Source organism: Lipotes vexillifer, unplaced genomic scaffold, assembly GCF_000442215.2.
Source record: "Lipotes vexillifer unplaced genomic scaffold, Lipotes_vexillifer_v1.1 scaffold382, whole genome shotgun sequence".
Lineage (NCBI taxonomy): Eukaryota > Metazoa > Chordata > Mammalia > Artiodactyla > Lipotidae > Lipotes > Lipotes vexillifer.
Window position 1 is genome coordinate 8,800,354 of NW_006780611.1, and position 15,968 is coordinate 8,816,321.

The following is a 15,968-nucleotide window of genomic DNA, read 5'->3' on the forward strand; positions in this document are numbered from 1 at the left end:
CATGAGAGGGAACGAGATACGCATGGAAGACCTTACTGAGAGACACTGGGCAGGAGCAGGAAGATCCTTCAAACAGTAGAGAAAATATGCATAAGTAGGCTAAAGGCATCTTATGGAGGCCCTTGGAAGCAAAGAAAGAGTTCAGACTTGCATAGAAAATCTTTCTTTTTCTTTTTTTTTTGCGAAATAATAATCAACTGGCTTACAGGTAGGGACACTTAAAGAGGAGAATCTGTTAAAGCTGGATCTGTTGGAATATATTTAAGAAAGTACTGAATATAAAGTCAAACATGACAGGTTACCAATTCACTTTTCTTCTTCTAATAATAAATAAAATATTCTGAAGTTAGGATTTTTAGTCACCCCACTTCAGAGCTTCAAAGTGAGTGTGCAGAACAGGGATTCTTAACAGTCTGTGGGAACTTACTGACATCTTCATTTATTCAGTATATATTTATTGACGTTTTCTGGTGCCAATGGCAGTGACCACGCTGGCAAAAGTCTCTGTTCTTGTAGTGCTGAAGACAGAGCAAAAAGCCTTAGCTTGACCTTTCACTGCCTGCCATCATGCTGTACCTCCTCTTTACTACAATCTCCCTCCCCCTCCACCCCGTACTTCTGCCAAAACCTCAGTACACAGACTCCCAGTGGGTAAGGAAAGGCGCAGTGCTTAGGGCAGGACTTGTGTCCATACCCTCCAGTGAACATAAAATTTGGGGGAAATAAACACTACCTTCTCCTCATGACACCACTGGAAATTCTTTCAACTTAACATGCATTTCGTTATCTATATTTACGTAATGCTATGTATTTCAAAACATTTTACAACTATACGGTAACAGTAATGTCTCCAAAAAAGCAGCCTTAAAACAACAATTTCAAGGAACTGGGCAAATTAATTTTACTACATTTTGCCTTTCAAGTAAATTTTTCCATGAAAGCATATTTGTTCATAAGTAAAATATAAGCTAGGGGCTTCCCTGCTGGCGCAGTGGTTGAGAGTCCGCCTGCCGATGCAGGGGACACGGGTTCGTTTCCCAGTCTGGAAAGATCCCACATGCCGCGGAGCGGCTGCGCCCGTGAGCCATGGCCGCTGAGCCTGCGCGTCAGGAGCCTGTGCTCCGCAACGGGAGAGGCCACAACAGTGAGAGGCCCACGTACCGCAAAAAAATAAAAAAATAAAAATAAAATATAAGCTAAATAAATAAGACTTTTATTAAATTAACTGTAGTTTTCTGAGAGCCACATGAGCTACCCTATTCACTGTTGTTTAAAGTCACCACTTTAACCTGTAAGTGTAGCATCAACCCACAGTCTGTAGTCATTTTCAATTACAAAACACAGGAAAAACCTCATAAAATAGAGTTTAGAACTTAAAGACATTTTCAAAGAATTAATTTTTTTAAGTGACTTCAATGTATATTAGAAAATTTATTAGCAACTGAAAGTTTCCCAAAGACCTAGTATAAAATTTTTATGGTTATACTAAAATTCCCAGCAGCAAAAATTCCATGAGCATAACTATCTATTGAACCTCTTTGTGGCATTTTCAAAATACTAATAAACTTGAAAATAACTCTCATTTCTTTACTCCCAAAAACAATCTGAAAAGATTATATAGAAATCCAGGGATTTCCCTGGTGGTCCAGTGGTTAAGACTCGCATTCCCAATGCAGGGGGCCCGGGTTCCATCCCTGGTCAGAGAACTAGATCCCATATGTCGCAACTAAAGATCCCACACGTGGCAACTAAAAAAGATCCTGCATGCCACAACGAAGATCCAACGTGTTGCAACTAAGACCTGGTGCAGCCAAATAAATAAATATTAAAAAAAGAAATCCAACTATTTTCCTGGTGTCCAGCTTACTGCTGTGTAGCAGTGATTGAGTTTATAAAGCATTCAATTTGGTACTTCTTAATAAGTTTATTTCAACATGTACATATTTTAATGGCCCAAAGGAAAAAAAAAGTTGGTGAAAAACTAATGGTAGAAAACAGAAAATAAAATGTTAAAAATAAACAAACCAAAAAACCCTTTCCTATGGCCAAATACCAAGGTTTGTGTTTTGAAGATAATTATCTATAAAATGAGTGATTTGGAAATACTTTCATTTTCTCTGTATTTAGGAAATGCTACAGAGCTTCCGAAAGCCTTTTAAATAAGCACCAAAAGAATGGTTCCCAAAGAGTTTAGTGTTGGGCTTCCCTGGTGGCGCAGTGGTTAAGAGGCCGCCTGCGGATGCAGGGGACGCGGGTTCGTGCCCCGGTCCGGGAAGATCCCACATGCCGCGGTGTGGCTAGGCCCGTGAGCCATGGCCGCTGAGCCTGCGCGTCCGGAGCCTGTGCTCCACAATGGGAGAGGCCACAACAGTGAGAGGCCCACGTACCGCAAAAAAAAAAAAAAAAGAGTTTAGTGTTAAATTTGGTAGTCAAATATAAAACAAGGGCTATCAACTGTAGAGATTTAGAAAGAATAAACTTTTAAAAGTTGTACCACAGTATAAGATGAATGTGAGGAAGAGAGAACTGTCAGTTAAGGAGTTAGAGTAGGAGCAGAAACAAAGGTAAGGACTAACTATCAGAACTTACAAAAGGTCTGTATAATTAATAATTCAGAAAAATTAAAAGGGCATTTTATAACTAGACATTTAAGTTGGGAAGAATGTAATTAGTAAGAAGAGAATTTAATCAAGACATCGGAGTTAAGACATTTAAAAAATAGCACCTCGGGCTTCCCTGGTGGCGCAGTGCTTGAGAGTCCGCCTGCCGATGCAGGGGACGCGGGTTCGTGCCCCGTTTCGGGAGGATCCCGCATGCCGCGGAGCGGCTGGGCCCGTGAGCCATGGCCGCTGAGCCTGCGCGTCCGGAGCCTGTGCTCCGCAAATGGGAGAGGCCACGACAGTGAGAGGCCCGCATAACGCAAGAAAAAAAAAAAAAAAAAAAAATAGCACCTCAAGCACAAAACCATATTACACCACACTGGGGTATAAAGGGTGGTGTTGACTCCCTAAATTACATTCTTCTCTCTGAATCAATATAAAACTGTCTTCAACAGGTCTCCGATGCAAGAACAGACTCTCCCTTAGAAAGGGAAGTTAAAAAAGCACCCCAAGAGAGTAGAAATATAGAAAATGATACAATTAATTATATCAACAATCCCTAAAAGGGGGATACTGTCTATAAAATACATTATTAAGTAAGATTTTTTTGGTTTTTAAAATTTTAATATGCTTTATTTAACACAACATATATAACCGATTATCATTTCAACATAAAACAATATAGAGCATCTGAGCCGCCACCATGGTGTGGAAGCTTAAATTCCGTGAGAAGCTGCTGAAGCAGATGGTGTTCCTGAACTGGGAGGTCACTGATCCCAACCTGCAGGAGCTGCGCGTGTCGCGGCGTCATCGTTTGCAGCGGTACGAGGACGACACACGCTACAACCAGCTGAGCCTTGGTGGGCGCGCGAGCTGCGCCTGCGCGACCTGCCGAAGCGCTGCTGGACAAGTATGCTCTCGGCCTAGTGCCCACATGTGGATCACCGGAGCTCTGCGATTTCCTCAAGGCCTCGTCCTTCTGCCGCCACAGCCTGCCCACTGTACTGCTTGAGCTGCGCCTGGCGCAGCACCTCCAGGCCGCCGTGGCATTCATGGAGCAGGGCCACGTGCACAAGGGCCCCAACGTGGTCACCGACCCCACCTTCCTTGTCACGTGCAGCATGTAGGACTTCGTCATCTGGACTGACTCGTCCAAGATCAAGTGGCGCGTGCTGGAGTACAATGAGGTGCGTGAAGGCTTCGATCTGGAAGCCTATCAGGTCTTGCCTCACCAGGGCCGCATTTTATAGATGGGGAAGCTGAGAACGGATGCCTGAGATTCTATGAAGGCGTTCTCCCCAAGAGTATGGCAGTCAATCCTCGGTTCTTAAGAACTTGGCTCCTCAGCTACAGGCCACGCACAGAGCCAGAGGGTATGCTCCTTTTCCACGAAATTTTCTTAGCCTTTGGACAGTTGATAATTAAATGACTGCCTTACGGGAAGCGGTTTTGTGCTGCACTGGGGAATTGTTAGATTTTTTTTTTTTTTTTTTTTTGTGGACCATTTTTAGTCTTTATTGAATTTGTTACAATATTGCTTCTGTTTTATGTTTTGGTTTTTTGGCCAGAAGGCATGTGGAATCTTAGCTCCGCGACCAGGGATGGAACCGTCACTCCCTGCACTGGAAGGGGGAGTCTTACCACTGGACCCCCAGGGAAGTCCCAACTGTCGGATTCTTGTACTTGAAACATTGTAGTGTGAAAGCAAGGACTTTGGGGGGAGGGTTCCCCCACCCTCAGCTTTCCTTTCATTTTCTTGTAGCTGGACAGTTTGGTTTAATTTATTTAACTCAAATTCTTGCTCCTGTTCGTGATTAAGCAGTTTACAGATGATGAAGAGTTTGGTCTCAAGTTTTCATAAAATGGATGAGATTTTAGTGTTCAGAGTCCTTTCTCTTATTTAAAGGAATGCTCTCCTAATGCCAACAAATGGCCTAACTGCTTTTTAAGTGCAATAAATAAATAAACAATATAAAAGTTATTAATTTTACATTCTTTTTTGGTACTAAGTCTTTGAAATCCAGGCTATATTTTATATTTAAGGTACATTTTAATTTGGTTGCTATTTTATTTTATTATGGTAAAAAAATTAAATTTTATATCTTAACTATTTTTAAGTGTACAGTTCAGTGGTATTAAGTATAGTCACTTTGTTTAGAAAAAGATCACTAGAATTTTCTCATCTTTAACTCTATACCTATTAAATACTAATTCTCTCTCCTCTCTCCCCCTAGCCCTTGGCAACCACCTTTCTACTTTCTATTTCTATGATTTTGACTACATTAGATACCTCATATGGGTGGAATCATACAGTATTTGTCCTTTGTGACTGGCTTATTTTGCTTAGCATAATGCCCTTGAGGATCATGCATGTTGTAGCATGTGACAAGACTTCCTTCTTTTTTAAGGCTTCATAATATTCCACCGTATGTATATACCACATTTTCTTTATCTGTTCACCTGTTAATGGACATTTGGGTTGCTTACACCTCTCGGCTATTATGAATAATGCTGCAATAAATATGTGTGTGCAAATATGTCTTTGAGATCCTGCTTTGAGTCATTTTTAATGATGACCTTTCATAAAATGAACCAAAAGAATTAAGAAAATTCAATTGATAAAAATTTACTAGAAAAATTGAATTATTTTAGTAGGTTAAAGACAAATATCTTTTGAGAATATGAGTGAATTTCAGCATGGAGATTTAAAGCTTAGATTTGTTTATAAGCTATATTAAAATTTTTTTAAAGGAGGAAATGAAAAAGAGGCCAAACTCATCTTGTTAATATACCAAAACTGATATCTAACTTCAAAATAATTTACAAGATAGGTGACCATATGTGTGTGGGTTTATCTCAAAAAAAAACTTACAATAAATGATATGCCCACAAATAACTAGACCACCACTTGTATCATAAATAAAACCAAATCAAAATCCTGCCTGAGTAGAAACATTTTATCTGGAATGAGCTTTCAATAAGCATGATCAAACACAATCTATGAGCAAGTATCTGCTCGTGTTGTGTTTTAAAAAGCTGTAATAGTTTTATATTTACCCCTGTGTCAAACACATCATGTGATTAATACTGTGTGAGTTTAGTGTAGTAATCATATGGCAATAACCTTGGTTTGTCTGATTTGCTTCAATAGCTCATAAAGTGAATGTCCTCAGAAAAATGATTATATTAGATACACTAATAGTAAATAAGCCTCATAAAAAGCAATAATATTGAGACAATATATATAGACAAATGTTTAAAGCTATACATTCTACTAAATCTTATTCACATGTACACCAGAAATCAGCACAACTGATCTAAATATTAACAATTTAGCACAAGTATTTTTCAATATCAAAATGCAATTATTTTTTCAAGAAGCTTTCTACATGCATAGCTACCTTAATCTACCTATTACTAGAACTTATTCCATTGAAATAAACATCACAGAAATAAAATAATTTTTTCAAGACTTTCAGAACCTATGGTAAAAATGTTAAATGAAGAAACAAGGAAAGTGGCACAGATCAGCTAACAGAAATAATTTTAGACCTAATCCTTACTAGAATTTGCTCTGTGACCTTGAGCGAGTTATATAATCCCTGTGCTCCACCTGCCTCCCTACGTGAAAAAGGCTCTTCGTACAAGCTAATACCAATGAATGAGAGCCATTTTGGAAACCAATTCAGAAGAAAATTAAGCTAGACTTCTGCCTCATACCATACACAAAAATGAGTACCAGTTCAATTAAAGGTATAAAAGTGAAAAATACAGCAGAAAAACTCAGGACATTTCATCATGTTAGGGTAGGAAAGACTTCTTTAGGAAAGCACAAAACATAGAAGCCATAAAGGCTGATTTTACTACATAAAAATGTAAATGGTTTATTAGTATGACAGATACCCCAATGTTAAAAGATAAGGCTGGGAGAAAACATTCAGAACATCTCAAAAGACAAAGGTTAATATCTACACTTTGTAAAGGGCTCCTACAAAACTATCAAAACAAACAATCCAAAAGAAAAATGGGAATCGTAGGTAAATAGGGTGGTACACGAAATAAAAATCAACGGCCAATAAACAAACAAGACATTCCATCTTATTAGTAAGCATAAAAGTGCAAATTAAAACAATAAAATATTAGAGGGGCAAAAATTCAAAGATAAATAATTTTATTGTCATCAAAGGCGTGGAGGAATGGACACTCTCATTCACTGCTGATGGAAATGAACATTGGTATAGCTCTTTTGAAAGGTAATTTGATAGCAGCTACCTCCTTGTAAAAAAATAAACATGACCATGAGCCAAACAGCTCCATGTCTAGACATCTATTCTACAGAAATACACCTGTGTATAAAGATATAAGAATAAGGATGTTCAATAAAGTATTATTTGTAATAATCAAAGAAGCGAAGGCCACCAAAATATTTATTAGAGAAGCATGACTATAGTACATCAGTTCAACAGAATGTTTTGCAGATGTTTAAAAGAATGAAATAGACTGCAAGAGATGTCAGATGAAACAAGTCTCAGAAGAATTATATTAGGAAAAAAATCTATTTAGTTTTTTTCTAAATATACAGAAAATGTTTAAGAAGATGAGGAAGGGAAGGAGGGTAAAAGAAGAGTCTCATTTTTATTTCTAAATCCACACTTACTGTTTGAATGTTTTATGACAACCATGTATTACTTTTATAATTAAAAAAAAAAGAATGGATGGGAATTTCATAAGTTATTCAGCAATATGTCACTCACAGGATCTAGAATGTAGTATTCAGTTCCTAGATCCTACTATCCAGGATTCAATCATCCTTTGCTAACTGTAGTTCTGAGATACAAAAAATAAAAATTTTTTTCACTCTTTTTATTTCTGTTGCCTCAAACAAAAGAACACAGCACCTTTGCTCCCCCGACTCCCACAGAAGAGGAGGGCAGGTCTATCGGAGGAAGCCCCAGAGAGAAGATTCATTTCTGCTTTATCACTTCAATATATGATAGCAGACCAAGCCCCCAAAAAACAAACAACCCCTCCCCACACACACAAAAAAAAACAAAATAAAACAAGATTCATCTGTGAAAAGTCAGAGATTTGTGAAAACAAACCAATCAAGGGGAATGGTAAGGATACAACCCATGACGTTTCAAGTCTGCTGGGGCTGTTTTAAGCTCCTCTAAAATAAATACAGTTTGTATAACATAAAACTTGTGGGAGAATCTATCCCAGCAATGTTTCCTGAACACCGAAAGAAGCTGATTCAGGATAGGGGTTACTGGAGCAGGTTTTTAAAGATAAAGACTGGTTTGTTTGGGAAATGGATACTCTTCAGAGAATAGAACCTTCATCTGTGTTTTAAAAATAGGCTTTATGCCATTTTCACTGTTTCCCCCAACTCACTCTAATCCACGAGACTTTGATCTTGACAGCTGCAATTTTGCTAGCCACAATACTTTTCAGGAACATAGATCCCAAGGTTGGCAAAGAATTTGCATTCAAGAGATATTATAAAACACTTTAAAGTCAGAAAGATCCCATTCAAATCCTAACTTCCATTTCAAGCTGCATTACCATGGGCAAGTTACCAACGCCAATATCTGAAGTGGAGACACTGTAAGGGTTGGAAATAACATACACAGCACCTTAAGCAAAGTTCTCAGTGCACAGAAAACCCTCGTCAAATGGGAGCTATGATTTTTATATTATAATACCTTTGACCTGAGTCTGGGAGGGGGGAGTGGATAAGGGGGCAGGGCAACTGAAGTGTCCCTAGTTCCCTCTGCTGGGACTAGTTGTTTGGCATTCTATCTTGCTAAAGATGAATTGATTCCATCCGCCCATGCAGAATATAAGTGCATTTGACAGAATACAGCAAAGTTAGGATTTATATTGTAAGCTATTTTTAAAACTGCCTGGTTAGCAAATTAAACCAGCTGTGAAAATATCCTGGTTTCCATTCACAACAAATACATGACAAACATTCTATTTTAACGAACCTGGCCTCAGGGCAGCATAGCATATTCTGCATAATTCATTCCTAAGGGTTTCAGAGACATAATTTTCATAAGACAGACCAAAACTAAATTATTTTCTAGGAAAAAAAAAAAGATGAGAGAAAAGAGTTTCTCTACAGATTTTCGGTAAATTCCATGAATCACTGTCCCATTCAACTTAGAAGACTACTGTCTGAATAAAAAATAGCAGTTATGTCAGTACTTTAAGCCAGTCTTAACTGTTTTTCCTTTAAAAGGGCATATGAAACACCACTCTGCTCTGCAACATAATTTTTCAAGTTCTGTGACAGAGAGAGGAAAAAATCTACTCACTGCCACACAAAAGCTACCTAGAGGACTCTCAATTTCAGATTTAAAACTTATCACTCCTTAAGAAGTTAGAGGAGGCACTTCCCTGGTGGTGCAGTGGTTAAGAATCCACTTGCCAATGCAGGGGACACAGGTTCAATCCCTGGCCCGGGAAGATCCCACATGCCGCGGAGCAACTAAGCCCATACGCCACAACTACTGAGCCTGCGCTCTAGAGTCCGTGAGCCACAACTACTGAGCCCACGTGCCACAACTACTGAAGCCCTCGCACCTAGAGCCTGTGCTCCACAACGAGAGAAGCCCACGCACCGCAACGAAGAGTAGCCCCCAGGCTTCCCTGGTTCAAGCCCTAGTCTGGGAGGATCCCACATGCCATGGAGCAACTAAGCCTGTGCACCACAACTACTGAGCCTGCGCTCTAGAGCCCAGGAGCCACAACTACTGAGCCCACATGCCACAACCACTGAAGCCTGCATGCCTAGAGCCCGTGCTCCGCAACAAGAGAAGCCACGACAATGAGAAGCCTGCACACTGCAATGAAGAGTAGCCCCCGCTCACCGCAACTAGAGAAAGCCCATGCACAGCAGCAAAGACGCAACACAGCCATAAATAAATTAATTAAAAAAAAAAAGAGTGTAGCCCCTGCTCGCCGCAACCAGAGAAAAGTCCACGCAGCAATGAAGACCCAACGCAGCCAAAAATAAAATAAATAAAATAAAAATAAATAAATAAATTTATAAAAAATTTTAAAAAGTTAGAGGAGACATCCTCAATTATTTAGAATGTTGGCTAAGTTATATTATTTATAATTCCTGTTCCTTTGGGGAAACAATTTGCTATTTAAACAAAGATCAGAAGTATAAGTAACTAATGGAATAGAATTTCAGGAAGTATAATTCAAATAAATTCACACTTGGAATGCAGGGAAACAGTCTATTAATTAAGTTCACTTCATAAAGACATTGCTAAGAAACGGATATACCATTTTACGCTGTCTTTGGAAATCAACCAGACTGAGTTAGTTCAGTTTGGAACATCCTAAGCCTTAAAGCCTTTGCTAAAGCGTGACATAAATTTTGATTAGTCAAGTGTGAAAAACTACAAAGCCAACTTTCTTGTCCCTCCAGTTAGTCTGTCTATAAATAGAAGCAATGCATTAACAGCCACCAAAGCAATTCGTGAGTTCCACAATGTGCCCAACATATACATCCCTTGCAAACATGCTCTCAGCATGTTTAACCAAAGTGTTTCTGAAGATCTGTAATAAGACCCTTTTTAAATAAACTGTAACTCACTGTTTGCTTTCTTCACCAGGAGGTGGAGTCTTGCCATGCCCTTCCATTACAAAATCCTCCTGTTCCACCTGCAAAGGCAAGTACCACAAGTCAGCAGTAGTCAGTAACTAAGATGCAATCACTTCAAAGTGCCAGGGCCTGTGCTTACAGAACCACATGGCATTTCACTATACTGCCTAGGACAGAAGCCTCAGCCAGTGGTTTTCACTCTCCAGGTTTGCTTATGGAATCTCTGCTTGGGTGACCAGATTTGCAGAATAAAAAAGGAAGCATGCTGATTTGCAATTCATAATTGTGACAGAAGATTAGCATCCAGAATATAATAAAGAATTGCTATGAATCAGTAAGAAGAAGACAACCTACCAGAAAAATTTACAAAATTATTGAGTAGGAATTTCACTGAAGGGGACGCATAAATGGCCCTAAGCTTATGAAAAGATGTTCAATCTCCTGTCAATCAGCAAAATGCAAATTAAAAACACAAAGAGATACCATTTCACAACTATCAGGCTGGCTAAAATTTAAAAGTTGGGCAATACCAAGTGTTGACAAGGGTGCAGAGCAACAGCAACTCTCATCCATTCCCAGTGGGAGGGAAAATTGGTACCACTACTTTTAAAAAGTTTGCCCTTATCTAGTACACTTGACTATGTACTTACTGTACAAACCAGTGGTTGCACTTCTAGGTACACACCCTAGAGAAACTTCTGCACATATACAAAAATATTTTTTGGAGCATTATTTTTAACAGGAAAAAAAACCCCAAACATTCATCAACAATAAAGCAGATAAATAGGCTACAGTGTTTTAAGACAATAGAATATTACACTGCATGAAAATGAATGAACTACAGAAACACACCTCAACCTGGATGAGTTACAAAAACACAATACTAGGTGAAAGCAGCAAGTCACAAAAGAATACATATACAGTTTAAATCCATTAATATAAAATTCCAATATATACATTTTTAAGCCATATATATGTATATATAGACATATATGTATATTTATGGTTTAGAAAACTATAAAGAAAAAGGAATAACTATTACAAAATTTAGGCCAATTAGTATCTTAGGGAGTCGGGCAAGAGGGATTTGATCAGGAAGGGACACATGGTGGTTTCTGGGGTATGGTTAAATTCTATTTCTTGGCCTATGTAGTAGGTATATGGGCATTTATTTTATAATTATTCTTTTAACCATGTGTATTTCTTTTCTCTTTTATATGTATGGTTTATTTCTCAATACAAATTTTCAAAGAAAAATGAAAGCATTTTACTATTCCAGATGGTTTACTGATCAATACAGGAAGATAAGTACAGAGATAGAGCTACCTCCACAAACTGGGACTATCAGTCCTATGAAAACTTCCCCAAAAGGCATAATTTTAAAATATCAAACAGAAGTATTCAAGGAGATAGATATCAACAGATGTATTCAAGGATTATTCCCTACTTAGAAAAATACCGTCCATTTCTTATAGAACCTAGAAATCTGGAAGACAGACAACAGTAACATAGATACACACCATAATGAAACCCAAATAAAACAAAAGCCTTTCCAGCTCTCCAACCCTCTGCAGACTTCATTTCTCAGAAATACTGGAGAAGATGGAATAGTATTAAGAGGCTACGTTTCAAAAAGAACAGAAAAATCGAGAGGTTTACTTTATTTCCATTAAAAGGAGAAACTGGAGGAAGCGTAAGCAAGAATAATAAAAGACACATACTGCATACTGTGAAATTCAAACCAGGTTTCGACTTTTATTCTTCTCTACGGACTTCCTGATTCTGCAGCCTACCAGATTTTGCCAAGGAGAGGGAGGAGTCTTCCATCCTAAATTTACACAGTGATCTAAACCTCTAGAAGAAAAAACATGGTTATAATGTTGCAAAGGGAACTTTATGAGGAGCTGGAGATGATCTTGATCTGGGTTGTGGTTACAAGAAAGTACACATAGGCGGAAAAAAGAAATCACTGAACTGTACATTTTATGCACTTAACTCTACAAATAAATGTTATGCCTTAATTAGAAAAAAAAAAGACACATTGTTTAAAGTTATTAAAGTTCCTTGGAATCATTTTCTCAAAGACAAGAAAGACTATTCTCCCACTTATATATATTATGAAAATTTCTTGATTTTTGACCTTTAAAAATCCTCCCCAGTTAAAGAGCTCTCTACTTTGTGGACTTAGCCTCTGCTTACTAGTTTTTTTTTTTTTTTTTGAAAGGCTTATCTAGGGACTTCCCTGGTGGTGCAGCGGTTAAAAACCCGCCTGCCAATGCAGGGCACATGGGTTCGAGCCCTGGTCCGGGAAGATCCCACATGCCACAGATCAACTAAGCCCGTGCGCCATGACTACTGAGCCTGTGCTCTAGAGCCCACGAGCCAAAGCTACTGAGCCCGCGTGCCACAACTACTGAAGCCCGCGCACCTAGAGCCCATGCTCCACAACAAGAGAAGCCACTGCAATGAGAAGCCTGTGCACCGCAATGAAGAGTAGCCTCTGCTCGCCGCAACTAGAGAAAGCCCGTGTGCAGCAATGCAGACCCAATGCAGCCAAAAATTAAAAACAAACAAAAAAACCCCACAGCTTCAACAACCTCCCCTATACTGGCTTTCGAATCTTTAACTGCAGCCCTCATATTTTGCATATTTGGGTCTTCATTTGGATGGCCCAATAGGTCCAAAATGAAACATCATCTTTGGCCTTAAATTTCCACTCCTTTTTATATCCCCTATCTCTGTAAATGCTACCATCTTCACCAAGATCCTTAAATAGGAAAGCTACAGTCAAGGTTATAGGTTCTCCACCTTCCTTCCTTAACCCCACATCCTATTAATCACCAAGTACAGCTACCTCTCAAACAGCTCTCATACCCATTACCCCTTCTTTATCCTCTTTAACTGCCATAGTTAAAGCCAGCTTCTCTAAATCTCACCACTACAAAAACCTTCTCACTAGTCTTTGTGCTTCTGGGTCCCATCTCATTTCAATCCATCCTCCAAACCACTTCCATCAAATGGACTTTGTAAAATGCGAACATGATCACATCACTCTCCTTGAAATTCTTCAATGGCACTCTGTCACCTGTCTTGAGGTATAAAATTTCAGTTCATTTGCCTAAGTGATCTTTTTTATCACCCCTGCCTCACTCACCCATTCTGAACCCCTGGTGGAGCACACACCAACTCCTCACCCCTCTGTGCCTTTACATATAATGTCCCTTCTTGCCTAGAAGCCCTGGTCTTCTGCCTTACATAGACTTCATATTTCTGCTCATTCTTTTAAGTATTAATTAAAATGCTTTTCCCCAGAAGATACTACCTCCTTCACCAGGGTTCATACCTTTTCTCACTCTTCATCACCTCAGAAGGCAATAAAAATGGTCCAGAAAGATCACTGCTCCTTATTGCCACTTCCTGTTTTTCTCAAGTGCACTTCCAGTCCCTTCACATCTTAAGTTTTCTTTTCTACAAATGTCTTGAACACTTTGGACTTAATTTGATGATCCCCACCACTCCTCCCCCTTGACCTCATTTTCAGGAGCTTCAGTATTTTTATTCATAAAACTTACACCATATCCTCACCTTTCTCCCACTACCATTCATTCGTTCAACAAATTATTTATTGGGTACATATTACATGCTAGGTGCTGTGCTGAGGTAATGGGGAAGACAGTCTTTGCCCCCCAGAAAACTTACGGATTGGTGGGAAAGACAAACAAAAACTAGTCAATTACAATACAGTGTGAGAATGCAATGAAACAAGGAAGGAAGGGCACTTAACTCAGTTTAAAGGCATCAGATACTCTAGACCCATCCTAGACAGAAGATCCATCTCCTTCCTGCTTCACGGAGGAGATGGGCAGAACCCGATGCTGGGCCTCGCCATCCATCTGGACCCCTCCACACCGAGGTCCATGAATTCTGAAATCCGCCTCTGACCATAAGTGCCTCTTCCACTCCATCCCTCCATTCGAATCTGTAAGGAGTCCTCATTGTCAGGTCTAGTTCTGTGGTTCTTCTCTTTCCTCAGAGTCCATTTAGAGGCTCACCTGCAGGCATTTCAGTGACTTTCCTCCATAATGTCCTAGATTTGCTCACCACCAACTTGTCCTTAGGACATTCCTGTCTTGCCAAACCCTTCTCTTTTTCTCTTGAGCTCCTGGAGTGCAGAGCTGGAGAAAGTTACAAAACTGGTTCCTTTACAAATTATACCAGTTAACTTCCACTCAGTGCTGACATTCAGCACCTCTGCCTGGAAGGCCCATCTTCATTCCTGTCTTTCTGGTGAACTTCCATTTCACCTTCAAAGGCTGGTTGAAAGTTACTTTTTTAGGAAGCATTTTCTGATATCTCCTGGCACTTCTTCCTCCTCCCTTCCAGGTGCTCCTTCCCAGTAGCTCTGTAAGGCTTAGCCAGCAGCTGTGATCCTTTGTTCACCTGCTTCCCCCCACCCCGCCAAACACAGCCTCTAACACAGCCCTTCTGGTCGGTTGTTCATTCTTTCAACACAACTGCCAAATGCCTTCTAGGTGCTAAGAACTGGGCTGAATGACTGACCTACTACGCCACACTCCTCACTCATTTATCCTGTACCTTTTCTATCTCCTCAAAGACTCTAAATTCATCCACTAAGCATCCTCCCTAAGTCTTTCCTTTCTGAAGATGACAATGCTATCCCACACAAAGTCCCAAAAGCCCCTCGTTTTTTTCTCTTATGACTATATCACAAACCTCTGTGTCATTGCCCATTTGCCCCCCACCGACTGCTCTGCAACGCTAACCTCACCACTCGTTTCCAAACTCATGACCTACACCCCACTGCCTTCTCTGGGATCTCACTATCTAAGGAACCCTTCTTTCTCCCTTTCCAGTAAATTCAACTCCTCAAGCTACAAATATTTTATAATCTCTTCCATTCTGAAAAATTATTTTTTGCCTTGTGATCCTCTCCAACTATCCTCCTGTTTTTTCCCTTCCCTTTACTATCCAAATTCTTTAAAGACTAAACTACACCCCCATTACTTCTGTGTTCTCATCACTGAGCACGCTCTTCTGCTGCTCCCCCCACCAACACATACATACCTCCCTTCTCCCAATATATCCCAATATCCTCCCAACATAAATCACAATTTTTGTTCAAATCAATATTCAGTGCTAGCAGTGCTATTACTCAGTAAAAAACATATACAGCTGGATCATATGGAATAGTTGATTTTCTTTCTTGTACAATTTTTTCTTTTCCCTGGAACTAACAATTACTACTTCCTCTTATACTTTCAATTTTTTTGGCTTCGTATTTATTATGTATTTTTCACTAATTCGCCCTCAAACCCTCCAACAGAGCTGTGAGTCTCCTCTTTTTTTTTTTTTTTTGCGGTACGCGGGCCTCTCACTGTTGTGGCCTCTCCCGTGGCGGAGCACAGGCTCCGGATGCGCAGGCTCAGCGGCCATGGCTCACGGGCCCAGCCGCTCTGCGGCATGTGGTATCTTCCCGGACCCGGGCATGAACCAGTGTCCCCTGCATCAGCAGGAGGACTCTCAACCACTGCGCCACCAGGGAAGCCCGAGTCTCCTCTTCAATAAGTGCAAACACTTCAGGTAATCTATCAATTTCACTCCGGTCTTGGAGACATTGCTCAGGGGTTTTCTTGGAGACATTGCTCAGGGGTTTTCTCCTGTTCCAGCTGAGATTGTTTGCTCTCTAGACTTCTAAATAGCTGACACTTGCCAGGGATGACTCTTTC

The 15,968-nt window shown here is 39.8% G+C and overlaps 1 protein-coding gene and 1 pseudogene across 1 annotated transcript in view; one reads left to right on the forward strand and one right to left on the reverse strand.

The window, feature by feature from the left end:
* Positions 1-15,968, reverse strand: part of TNRC6B (trinucleotide repeat containing adaptor 6B) — a 190,894-nt gene that overhangs the window by 147,402 nt on the left and 27,524 nt on the right. The window contains exon 3 of the mRNA XM_007453992.1: positions 10,213-10,280. Coding sequence (XP_007454054.1) covers positions 10,213-10,280 — 68 coding nt within the window. The remainder of the gene's footprint in view (positions 1-10,212; positions 10,281-15,968) is intronic.
* Positions 3,304-3,850, forward strand: LOC103081308 (U3 small nucleolar ribonucleoprotein protein IMP3 pseudogene; annotated as a pseudogene).